This window comes from Cephus cinctus, unplaced genomic scaffold, assembly GCF_000341935.2.
Source record: "Cephus cinctus unplaced genomic scaffold, Ccin1 Ccin1_scaffold1184, whole genome shotgun sequence".
NCBI lineage: Eukaryota > Metazoa > Arthropoda > Insecta > Hymenoptera > Cephidae > Cephus > Cephus cinctus.
Genome location: NW_014333664.1, coordinates 719,154 through 731,465, shown reverse-complemented (window position 1 = coordinate 731,465; position 12,312 = coordinate 719,154). Strand labels below are relative to the sequence as shown.

The 12,312-nt window shown below is 37.4% G+C and overlaps 3 protein-coding genes across 6 annotated transcripts; 2 read left to right on the top strand and 1 right to left on the bottom strand.

The window, feature by feature from the left end:
- Positions 1-697: 697 nt before the first annotated feature.
- LOC107272543 (probable RNA methyltransferase bin3) lies at positions 698-5,503 on the bottom strand. The gene is made up of 4 exons (XM_015749798.2): positions 5,300-5,503; positions 3,454-4,906; positions 2,881-3,099; positions 698-2,798 (listed from the first exon to the last, which is right to left on the bottom strand). The coding sequence occupies exons 2-4, from the start codon at positions 4,885-4,887 to the stop codon at positions 1,929-1,931; spliced, it is 2,523 nt and encodes an 840-aa protein (XP_015605284.1). The 5' UTR covers positions 4,888-4,906; positions 5,300-5,503; the 3' UTR covers positions 698-1,928.
- Positions 5,504-5,610: 107 nt separating this feature from the next.
- LOC107272548 (COP9 signalosome complex subunit 7b) lies at positions 5,611-10,943 on the top strand. Of its 4 annotated transcripts, none has more exons than XM_015749805.2 (4): positions 5,611-5,705; positions 7,300-7,981; positions 8,055-8,229; positions 10,661-10,943. In XM_015749805.2, exons 2-4 carry the CDS (start codon positions 7,310-7,312, stop codon positions 10,696-10,698), a joined length of 885 nt encoding a protein of 294 aa, XP_015605291.1. In that variant the 5' UTR covers positions 5,611-5,705; positions 7,300-7,309; the 3' UTR covers positions 10,699-10,943. The 4 variants fall into 4 exon arrangements, with proteins under 4 accessions (XP_015605291.1, XP_015605293.1, XP_015605290.1 ...); XM_015749807.2 differs by lacking the exon at positions 5,611-5,705 and adding an exon at positions 6,822-6,965 and having other exon boundaries at positions 8,055-8,214; XM_015749804.2 differs by lacking the exon at positions 5,611-5,705 and adding an exon at positions 6,822-6,965.
- LOC112495066 lies at positions 5,877-6,513 on the top strand. The gene is made up of 2 exons (XM_025089821.1): positions 5,877-6,135; positions 6,202-6,513. Exons 1-2 carry the CDS (start codon positions 6,001-6,003, stop codon positions 6,511-6,513), a joined length of 447 nt encoding a protein of 148 aa, XP_024945589.1. The 5' UTR covers positions 5,877-6,000.
- Positions 10,944-12,312: the final 1,369 nt, after the last annotated feature.

The following is a 12,312-nucleotide window of genomic DNA, read 5'->3' as shown; positions in this document are numbered from 1 at the left end:
AATTACATAAACGACTTACGACGTACGTCCTGCTAATTTGACTTGAGTTAAATTAACGAATTGATAATAGAAGACGGCCATGCTGAACTCATAAACTGTCGTAGGTTTAAAGGCCGTTCTCTTTTTAAAGAGAGCACACGGAAGGGAGCCGACTGAGAAAAGAGAAGAGAGGAAAAAGCTCATTGGCGAGGCATTATAAAAGCGTGCAACGTGATTTTTCTTGGATGCAAGAAGTAGAAGCTTAAGAGTGAATGATGAAACAAAATAAAGGAAGCCTTTCTTGTTCATGTAGTCGCGAGATAAAGACAAATCTGCATTAGTTAGACAAAGACTAGAAATAACAAAGAAAAGCTCTGCGGTGCTTTATTTGCCCAAACTCTTGCATCTTGCCTCATCGTACCCTTCCTCCCCACCTGCCTATGTGAATTATAATTATTGTATCAGCGATGAATATACTTTTGTTTTTAAAAGGATTTTATAAGGATAATACTTTCGTCAATAATGACGACCGCCTCGTTTTGTGTTTCATAACGAAGTCGAAAGATTCCTTTAAAAATAAATAACAACTATGAAACAATATATCGAAGGCTAAAATTACAGAAATTTACAATTTATATTCTAACGATATCTTCTATCGTTTTCTGCTTTTCTCTTGTTTAAATCGTTCCATTTATTTTAAATTCTTTTCTTCTTTTAATTGATCTTCCTTCGTCAATGGCCTATATTACGTTGTTCACCGTCTCACCTCTTACGCATGCCATTTTCACAAGCTATAGAAGAGACACTTGTTGCATGTTCTTCATGAATTTTAGACATGGGCACAAAAGAAACACGAAACGTAAATGTCATTCTTTATCAAACATTCTCCAATTCAATGTTGATAGCCATTATTACCATAACACTCGCGAACTACACTACTGCCATCTATCTCAAGTCCGATAGAACAGGGTAGTATTAAATATACACGTAATATGTTTTCTAGATTCCTAGCCTTTTCATCGTCGTATTAAATTCCTTCTATTTATTATCTTCCTGCACATTTCCATCGTGTTTCTCTTTGAATTTTTCCTTCCTTTTTTTTTTATTGTGTAAAGCCAAAAGTCAGTCTTCGGTTCAGTAACCTACGAAACACGCAGTGCTCCACTGCCGGCACAATGCAAAACTCCTTAGGCACGGTCTTTCAATATTATTTCTTTTTCCTATATCTTTTCTCGTTCTCTTTGTCTCCCGCTCTCAAGATCTCGTTAAACATTTATACAGGCACAGCCAGTACGCTCGTTCAGAGGTTTTATATTTACGCGGACGTGCATATATCTCTTTAACGCCTCTGAACAAGCACGCCCGCGTAAACAAATATTATAATACAATCTAACTTGTACAATTAGCAAAGCGGTCTCTTGGACTGATTGATGAGCACTTGGCCCTTAATCATTCTCATTGGATTCACCTGAGAAAAGTGTCTATCTTGGAAACCGTGGCAAGAAATTTTCTACTCGTCTCGTCGTAATCGTAAGTCACTGTTTCAAACGTCTTGTTTCTTTTTTTTTTTTGTATTTGTCACCATTTTACCCGAGGGCACTTTCGTATTAATCATCGTACGTTCTCGTTTAAGCATTCTAAATCCAAATAATCCTGTATCACAATGGACATGTATATCAGTCATCTGTTCACTCGGTTTCATTTTATCTTACAGGACTAACGGATCAAATGGAATTTTGACTAGTGTTCATGAACCGAATTATAAGGTGGTATAGCACAAATTGATGAATTAAATAAGCGGAAAATTGGATGAATTAACGTATAATTTGATTGACACGATTATGCAGCCATAGCAGCACCTGTCATTACTGTTATTTGTCTTTGTCTTATTCTTTACCCATACACACTCGACATCCCGATCTCTCCTGACCTCCATTTTAACATTTTGTCTACGTGTTGTCTGATAATAGTTCTCCTGTACTCGTTTCCAATTCCATCTTTGTATCATTCTCCTCACAGATCAACGTTTTTGACACGTCTGTATTTCTTTCCGTACCCATATCTGTGTTCCGTTCAATTTCTATGTCCATATTCACATCTGTCTTCTTGTTAGCGCCCATATCAGTATCTTGGTCCACACTCGGATTTTTATCCAGCGAATCCTTTGTATCTGAGATTGTCTTTTCCGCTGCACTAGATACTTTGTCAACGATATTCACTAAATCTTTTGTTCTGCTGATATTTGTATTGATAATCACCTTCTCCGCAACTGCGTTCTCCACTGGCAATTTGTCCTTTGTTTTCGTGGCGACTTGATTCATAGACTTTCCATCAGATTCGACCTTGTCCGACTGCTCGATACAAACGTCTAAGTAGCACAGCTTATCGGAAGCCAAAGGTTGAGTTTCATTCTGGTAACCTGGTGTGTCATAACAAGGTGTAGTACTTGGTGCATAGACATTCTCAAGCTGCTCATATTGGCTAAGAGATTCACTACTCAATTGACTCATCTCGGACATGTTGCCTTGCTTCTTATCATCCTTGGGGAAGAGCTCGCGTTCGTATTCGCGACGTTCGAAGTCACGTATTTGTTGATCGTTATGTTCGTGTCGTGCAGTTGTAGATGGTGTAGCAGTACTGTTAGTGGGACTGGAGCTCGCTTTTGTAAAGAGCTGTATAGGTCGTTGAAAGCCCTTTGATGGATGCGGTGGAATAGAGACGACTTCACACTTATCAAAGCCAACATTAGACGAGAGCAAGTATTGTGTGAATTTGTACGGCAGGAACTCAATATTCTGATAGTTCCGGTATATCTTCTCCTGGAACAATAGATTCATTGGTTAATTAATAAAAGCGTAATTAGAGTATTATAATCAAATATAAGACTGGCTGTATAGTTACCGTCAGATTCTTCTTCTTCCCGTAACTCGTCCAACTCTGTGGCTCCAATATCAGAACTCCACCAGGACGCAACTGTGCATGCATCCGTTTGAAGGCCTGCTTGAGACCGGCGTCTCCGAAGTTCAGATGTATCCATTTTGTTATAGAAAGACAGAGGATAGTATCGAATTGAGGTTGTTCCGACGACAGAAGAGCATCATCCTCCAGCACGTAGTTACCCTGGGATATAAGAAATGGATATTAGTTTTGAGGCTTTCGTGGCTAGAATTGTTATTGAAATTTCAGCATATTGCGAACGTTTCGCAAACGTTTTAGACTGGATCATCAAGGCCAGTCAATCTAAGATTGTTCTTTAATTAAAAATTATAGATTGCCTGAATCAGGTGTTCTGTAAGAACGAGTACAAGTATTTAAGGACTCCTTGAAACAAGGGAACTTCGGTATAGAAAGCTTTCTAGCCCTGATGATGCAGAAAGGAACGCTTGCGAAACGTCGGCAATACGTTAAAACTGGACGCAGCGATCATTCGAAAGCTGTGAATTTTAATGAAAAATGAATAGTTCTTAATCTTACCTGTACAAAAGTTACGTTGTACGGAAAGCCTTTGTGATTTTTGTTCTTAGTAAATCCAGGAATGTCGACAGGTCCATAGTTAATAGGCATGGACATTGGATAAAAGCTGGCGTCACATTCCTTATGAGGAACGGCAGGGTGCCCGGAAGTGGCGCCAGCGACGTTGTCATCGTTACTGCCAATAGGTGATCTGACGCAATTGACATAGTGTTTTATGTTCTTTCTGGCGATATTTATGAGTTTCCGATCGATGTCGATGCCCGTGACGCTGCGCGCTGAAAATTCTCGCGCCACCGACAGCGTGATGTGTCCAATATTACAGCCTATGTCAAGGACATCCTTACCATAGAACAATTCCTTACGTTGAGCGAATATCGTTAATCTCGTGTCTACGTCCTGATGCATATTTCGATATCCGTAATACCTATTATAATTTCCATACTGATAACGCGCATCTTTTGCTCGAAAGTTTGGTAATCGTTGTGATTGCTGCTGTGGCTGCGGTTGCTGTTGTTGTTGCTGCTGTTCTTGTGGCTGTTGTTGCTGGTCCTGCTGTTTCTTCTTCTTATCCTGACCTGGCCGATGCTGCGGCCTGGGCTTCCATGCTCCAGGTTGTGGAATCACAGGACTGACAATTTTATCTTTCACGTCCATTTTTCGCAATCGTTTATCCTTTGTCTCCTCCAAGCCTTTTAATCGCAATTTGTTTTTATCTTTTTGTGGACTTTCTAGCTGTTTCGATTCACGAGGAGTCGCATTGCTCACTGGTGGTGGTGGTGGCGGTGGTGAGCTTATAGGTACTATTTCTGTCTCTACAGGCTTGGCCGTATCCACTGGTAATTTTTCTTCAATGGCAACTTCAGGAACCTCTGCAGGAGGTTCACCCTCCTTGCTTTGTGTTTCTGTGGAATCGTTCGCGTCATCCTTTCCGGATCCCGAAGAAGCTCTTTTTCTTTTCCGATTCCGCCGTTTAGATCCTTTTTTCGTTGGTGAGATCAGCTGCTTCTCGTACTCCTCGTTGTCGTTGCAATTACTGAGATTTAGAGGGTCGCATATATTTGGCGGTATTATTACTTCAATTGCTTCCTTTCTGTGCTTAGGTGTTGGCAAGGGACTGGATTTCGGCGTGACTGCGTTCATCGCCCTGTTCACTTCCTCGTCTTGCATGCTGTTTAAATTTAGAGGATCGCAGATATTTCCACCAAGTAAAAATTTCGTTGGAGGAATAATACCTTCCTTCTTTCTGCGTTTATACGGCGGAAAGAATTTCCCGTTTCCGGTAAAACTTTGTAAGCGCTTCCGTCCGAATTTAAAGTGACGCTCCTCGTGTTTGTGTTTCTTGTACGATGGATTAAAAAGCTTACGAGACTTTTCATTCTCCTTTTTGTTAACTTGACCCACTTTTGTGGGACGGTCAACTTGGGCCGAGGACATTCTTCAGTTTTTGAAAATACTGTAAATAAAAATTGAACGTTTCCAAAAAATGCTTCGGATATAAAATCTTGTTAAACGGTTTGAACTTCAGAAAGATCGCGTTTTCAGTGATATTGTGTGGTTATACGAAAACACGTGCAATTCGGTACTACTTAGGAGGCATGTGAAAATTGCTTTACTGAATTTTAACTTATTAATATTGACAATTGATAGAATAATGCAAAAAATTAGGCTAACTGCATTTTTCATTATGAATGAATTTTGTAAATTGTATTGCGCGGAAATTTATACCTCCCGCAAGTGCGCATGCGCAATAGATGGTTTATGCGCCCAAAGAATGGACGGCTCGAAGAAGTCTGCAATTTGTTCCGAATTTTATGGTATTTATGTACCGCTAGAAGACTAAACTTACCCTCAAATAACTCCTAATAATTTCTCCTAGCTCCTGGACGCACTTCCCGCACGCATTTAGCACAAGAATACGTAATATTCGGCAAATGTAGGAAACACCCGAATCAAGATATACTCTCTACGACCATCAACGATGGCGAATAGCTGCTCCGCTTGCTGCGTTCAGCCACCATTTTCCATGTGGGTAGCTGGCGAAACCGAGCGCATGCTCGTGAACCTTCGGGTAGAATCGGGCTCTTACCCAATCAAATTAAACTATGAACTGTTAAATAGGCACTCTAGATGGCAGTATGATCTAGCTTAAGAGTATATAATTTGACTGTAAATTAAAAGTTTAAAAAAATTATCTTTTTTGCTGTTCGTGGTATCTTTAGTGGCAAGGAACATCATTTCTTTACTTTGCATGAGTAAGTTCATTTCTAATTTCAATATTACCATAGACGTTTTACTAGGCTAAGTTGATGTAGAATTGCAACCTTTTTTTTTATCAATTCTTATTGTCATTTGTTTCAATCGTTAATTAATCTAAGCCTACTTAATTATTTTACATTTGTATTGTCAGTATGGCGTCAACAAACTTCGCGATAAGGGTAGTTTTCTTATAGTGATAAGTCTTCAACGTATTTGCGTGTCGAAACTCATAAAATTTTGTCAGCATTAGGTTTTCTTTCGAGACAATCATTGAATTCTATAGCTACAAGTATGTCCAAGGAATATCGAAAATACAGAAAGGCTTTGTCTTTGGATGTTCCATTCTCCGACATTGATCTGACAGAAAGGGATGCTGCGAATGTCGCAAATGAAGAACCAGCTACGCCGGGACGTACTAACCAACAAGTATTTTTTGATTTCTTGAGCAAGTTGAGGATAAAGGGGCTTTTGGAGAAAAATCATTTTTTGCAGATGAGTAGCACGCCTAAAAGTAAACGATTGATAGTAGTGCATTCTTCTCCTTCTCCGCCAAGAATGACGGAATTAACTCCTGTAACGCTTCTCGCACCAGTTAAAATGCGAAAGCATTTTCAGCGGATCAGTGGGAATAAAGAGAATAAAGAAAATAGAAAAGGCAAAGATAAATTTGTTCAATCAAATAACACTACGAAAGAGAAACAGGATTCGCGTGAAAATGGTTCTGTTGTTAAAGATAAATTGAAATATTCTGTGGATCATGAAGAACGAAAAGTTAGGATTGCTTTGACTCATCTCCGAATATAGGATTTTCGACATGATAGGATATTAGGTTCAATATATATTATTTACAATCAGAGTATATGAATTTATTTTACACGTTATTTGTAGGTTTACTTTTAAAAAATAAGCTAGAAAAATGTATTTGCAATTGCGAACGTAATTTTCACGTATCAAGTGTGTTGCTGCTGAGGAACGAACCTAATCGTGTTCACGATCGTGTTTGTACACGTTATTAGGATTATGAAATAACGCCATGTGACGTAATCGCAGCTGGTGCATACGGGCTTGTTATTGGTTTTTGACAATAATGTTATTTTGTAAGAACCAATTGGATGAAGATTTACGTTAAGTGCCGTTACTACAGTGCTGCTTGCGTGGTAGAATAGTGTAACTTGCACATTAAAAATGGCTGACCTAAAATCATACAATCTTTGAAGGCGAGAGTTTAACATTTTCGTAATTTCAATATTAAAACGGTAAGATTATCAGTTTTTTTTATAGTTATTGTGTATGAATGAAGTTGAGTAAGGATATATTGATTCTTTTTGGGTAAAATCTAGATTTCATGGTATGCGTAAGATTGTATTTTCAGCATTAAGTTACTTTGTTAACCTTCCGCGAATGACGTGAGATTTTTTTAAATAAAATTTTTATAACTATTGGATTTTATTGTATTTTAATAGAGATGTTTGTGATTATTTATTTTTTATGCCTGTGTAATATTAGCTCACATCGAGTTAATGTCAATGTAATGTCAAACTCAATGGTTTATGCATTATTTTTAATTTTTTTCTTTTTTTGCTTTGTTAGAAAGTTCACGATGACCGGTGCCACTACTACTACTACTACTACTACTACTACTACTGAGAAGTCTGCAAACAATCCGTTGGAGCAGTTTGTGCTGTTAGCGAAAACTGCCAAAGGGGCAGCTGCACTTGAACTTATTAAACAGGCAGTTGAAACTCCAGGGGTACATGTATTTGGAGAGTTGCTAGATATGCCTAATATCAAGGAGCTTGAAAATGGACCTCATGCAGAATATTGGAATACTCTTAATTTATTTGCATATGGCACATACAAGCAATACCTGGAAAATAAGGATAAACTCTTGGAATTAACTGCCACTCAGAAGAAGAAGCTACAACATCTGACGATCGTAACGTTAGCAACCAAACTCAAATGCATACCCTATTCTGTATTATTAGAAGAGCTCGACGTAAAAAATGTTCGTGATTTGGAAGATTTGATAATTGAGGCAATTTATGCCGATATTATCCATGGCAAATTGGATCAGAAAAATTCTCAACTCGAAGTTGATTATGCTGGTTTGGGACGTGATGTTAGACCAGAAGATGCTGGTGTTGTAGTGGATACATTAGCAGCTTGGGGTCAAGCCTGTGATACAGTATTAGCCTGTATTGAACAACAGGTTGTTAGAGCTAATAGTGAGAAACAGAAGGCTACGCATCACAAAGAGAAAATAAAGCACGACGTTAGTACTTATCAGCAGTGTACATACTTTTAATGTTTATAGAATTAACTGATAATGAGAAATATTCTTATAGATTGCTGCTATAAAGATTTCACTGGCTGCTCAGGCCGGTGGTGGTGGTGTTCAGGAAGCCGATGTTGTTGGAGGTGGTTCTGGCGCTGGAGGTAGTGAATCTGGTAGGGAAGCTTTGCCAGTTCTACCTGAGATCAAGAAGAAGCATACAAAAATCAGAGGTATTAGAGTGACTGGTAAGTTCTGGAAGACTTAATTTAGGTATTTAGTTGTTCTGGGTAAAAATGGACGGTTTGTGCTCCTGGTGGTCACTGTGTATCACTTGTATACGAATATGTCGATACGCTAGTGTTTGTTCCGTAGATATCACATTGTTATCCGGTGAACGAGGTTTCCGTATATCGTGATGGTATATAAAAAACTATATATATATTTATATATATGAGCCTCCAGTGAACACAAATCATCATTCACGTTGATTAATTTTGAAAACAATTATAAACGTGTCGGTGATTTAAGCAAGGTTTCCACGTCTCTAGTGTTATGGATTGTGGCTGACTGTTCATTTAAGATGCATGAAATTCTTGAACAAAATATAAAGTACCTTTGAAAATATATCCAACGTGGGATCGATCACGCTTTAACCCTTTGAGCAGTATTAATATAGAGGATGATCCAACAAATTCCCCAGAGGCTAACATTTCATAGGATATAAAGTTAAATTACTTTGTTGGATCATACTTTATATTTCTAACCAACAGTAACACATCCGTCAAAGTGGTCACAGGATCATCAATTTTATATGCATCAAATGACGATTTGAAATGAATATTGAAAATTATCAGCCCATCAGCATATGACTGATACTGATATTTCGTTCAAACCATCAATTGACGCCTAATAAATGCTGGCTTTAACACTCACGCGTGAAATAACATTGAAATTTATAATAAATTACACATTTTATAATAATAATGTTGTGTACACACAATTATCATATCACAAAAATTTGTAAAGGCTTTCAGTATAATTTAACATTGAGTATAACAAAGAAAATATACCTAACTTTTGATATTATAGGAAAAAAATCTACTCCAGGCGCAAGGGAATGACAAATGAAACCTACTGCTCAAAGGGTTAAAGATCTCTTATCCACGTGCTCGCGAGAAAAAGTGGGTTGGAAGTTTGTCTTCTACTTATCAAAGATATCGGAGGAGGACCTTGCTCTCCTCGATATATGTGTTTAGGTATTGCAGAGGAGTCTGAGACAATGGAACGCGTTGCAAGTGTAGGTTGAAAACCTATATTTCTTTTCTTGTTGTTTATTTAATTTGACGTGAAGCTCGACCATTGAAACTTGTCATTGCCACGTAGACTTTTTATGATGTTATATATTTTATTTGCACGTTTTGAATGGTGCTAAATTTTGTACACAATTTTAAACATCTAAGTTAGGTTAAATACAGGGTATGCAGTGCTGATGATTATTTAATGATTAACAGCAAAGCAGTGAAAGATCAAGTAAATTTAATATTCAAAAAAGGTTGAAAATTTTTTAATCTTATCGCTGTCTTTAGTGTGATATAAGAATTTAGTTTCTTTTAATATTCATAACTGATTTGCCACTATTAATATAACACAATGAATTCCTTATTTGTAAGTAATTGAATCTTTGAAAATACATCTCCACTACTTCGCTGTTAACATATTTCCTAACTGTTAGTCCCTTCTGTTTGCTCTTATTTTTCAATTGACATACGAGAGCTGTGAAGAACGTTAAGACGTAATGCTCGACTGAAAGTGGTATGATGATAATCATACTGAAAGTGATGATGACAAACGTGGAATAAAATCTACATTTGTTACCGTCTAAATTCCCAAGCCTCCTCTATTTTTCTTATAATCTATTTATTCTCTCTCAAAGAAAAGTTTTCTTTCTTAATGGGGAACTGTCGCCGTGCGTGTCAATATCAACTAACTAATTCAATTCCTGAAAAAAAAGTGTATGATTCAATTAGTCGAGAACAGTATACAACTGGCAGTAGTTCCCATGAATATGTTGGAGGAAAAAAAGAAATAGAAACGAGTATAGGCATGGAAAGAAAAAAAAGAAAGAACTGAAGAGCAAAAAGCAATGTCCTTCGACGTAGCCGTAGTACACGAAAATGTTACCGTACTCAAGAAGCGCTGTAATTGCTAATGGAATAAACGGAAAACAGAAGCAATTTATTTTGGCGAGGCTTTTCTACTCTTCACCAAACCCTCATGGCCTCTTCCTAACGAGTCCAAAAGGAAATCTCGGATTTAACTTTTTTTTTCCTTCTATTTTCAAACGATTCTTCAAACTGAAAATATCCTTTGGACGGTCTCACAATTTTAAACAAATACAGCCAGTGATATTGCAATATATTTTATACAAACTATATAACTCGTTAGCATCATTATCCAAACTGAATATAAGGCTGTTCCAGAGGATAGATGGTTGCCTGATAATAAACTTACTGACGTACCTTTGCAAGAATAGATTCGTAGGATTTTCATCATAGATTGTAATCTGTTGGTCTTAACGTTCCTAATGTCTGTGTAATATATACACATTTTTGATAAAAACAAATATTTAAAAAAAAGGCAGTTATCGCAAATCATACGACTAATGGGGATTTTCAGGACCTTCTACTAATCCGCTAGGTGGCAGCATGAACTGACATTGACTCGGTCCGTGTTAATCGAGAAGAAAACGAGTACGAGTGGTTTTAGTTGAAAAATCTGATTCTGGAAAATGATTGACGGATGTCCACGTGTGAGACGATATGAATACACAAATATAATATGCATAAAGAAATATATATATATATAAATACCTATATCTTCGTGTCTAGCCACAGTGTGTCGTTTAAATCCTGTAACTTTTGTACTTTTTGAAAATAAATTTCACCCTTTCAAACGTCAATTCCAAACCCTCTTGTTAGTGACAAGAGTTCGTAACGCTGATACGACGATACGTTTGACGTTATCATTAGACACGGGATCGTGAATGGATCTTATCTATCTTAACGCTTTGCTCACCGGTCACGACTATATTCGTGTTGCTGTGGCCGAACGACTTGAAAATGCCGGCCACACGGAACGGTTTTGGTTCGAAGTGGTACGGTCAGCAAGGTATTGAGGTTAATAATGAAACATCAGTACTACAGGATTTTCATTTTATTTAACATCATTTCTTTCCTTCACTCCCAGGTTGGGGGGGGGGGTCACCCCCTTGCCGTTTCCATCTGAACCCTTAGCAAGGTATACATTGTTGAATTTTCACAGTATACTCCGTCACGTTAAGTCGTACGTATTTAAAATATTCTTAAGTCGTAAAAACAATTTTCTTATACAGAATTTTCTTTTGACATTGTTCTTGCATTGCATTTACGATTTACTCGGTTCCGCTTTACGTTACGTTCAGTTAAGTACGTTAACGTTCGAGTTTACAAACTAAGTCGCAATTATTCACTTAGGTAAGATTATAAATTAATTGATACTCCCTAATTATACGCTATCGTCACCGGTTACTGGTAGCTTCATCTTCTCTCAGATATACGATCCACGTATGCAATATCCTTAGTTTATAAATGTATATTTTACATGATTGCCAGGTATTTACAGTTTTACGAATGTCTTGCACTTTTATAACGTTCAAAGATATCCTTGTTTACCTTGTTGATAAAAAAATTGCGAAAAGATTCATCGGTGTCCGTTGTCATATTTTAGAGAAAAAAGTGTAACACGTGGCTTCTTACGTCATTTTAAGAAAGATAAGAACGCGCAGGCCTACGAATTAAATATACATATATTTTTTAATTCTCTAGCTTCCCGTTTATTACTTATTCTATTAGTACGTATATATATTATTTATATTTAGTCGTCGCTCGAGATCGTTATTCGTTCGAACACACGACCTCCTATATGCGAAAACATCTAACAATGTAACGCGCAAGTCAAATGTGCCTACTACGGAGTTTCGCTCGTTCGATTCACGGAAATTCGTTCTTTTCACGTATATAGATTGAAAAATATTTGAAAAATTATCGTCGCGGTGTCGTGAGGTGTCTTCGATCTTTTTTTTTAATTTAAACAAAATTTTTTTGCACTCGCAGGCTAAGGGCACGGGCTCAGTTATGCTCGCAGCCTGCCGAAGAGACCTTCGCACAAGTATACTTGACGATTGATGGAGTGATTAAAGTAGCAATCCTTAGGTACACGTTGGATAGGATAAAATGGCCGCCAAAAAGATTAAAAAACAGCGTCATGGTGCTTGTGTCTATTTAATTTTT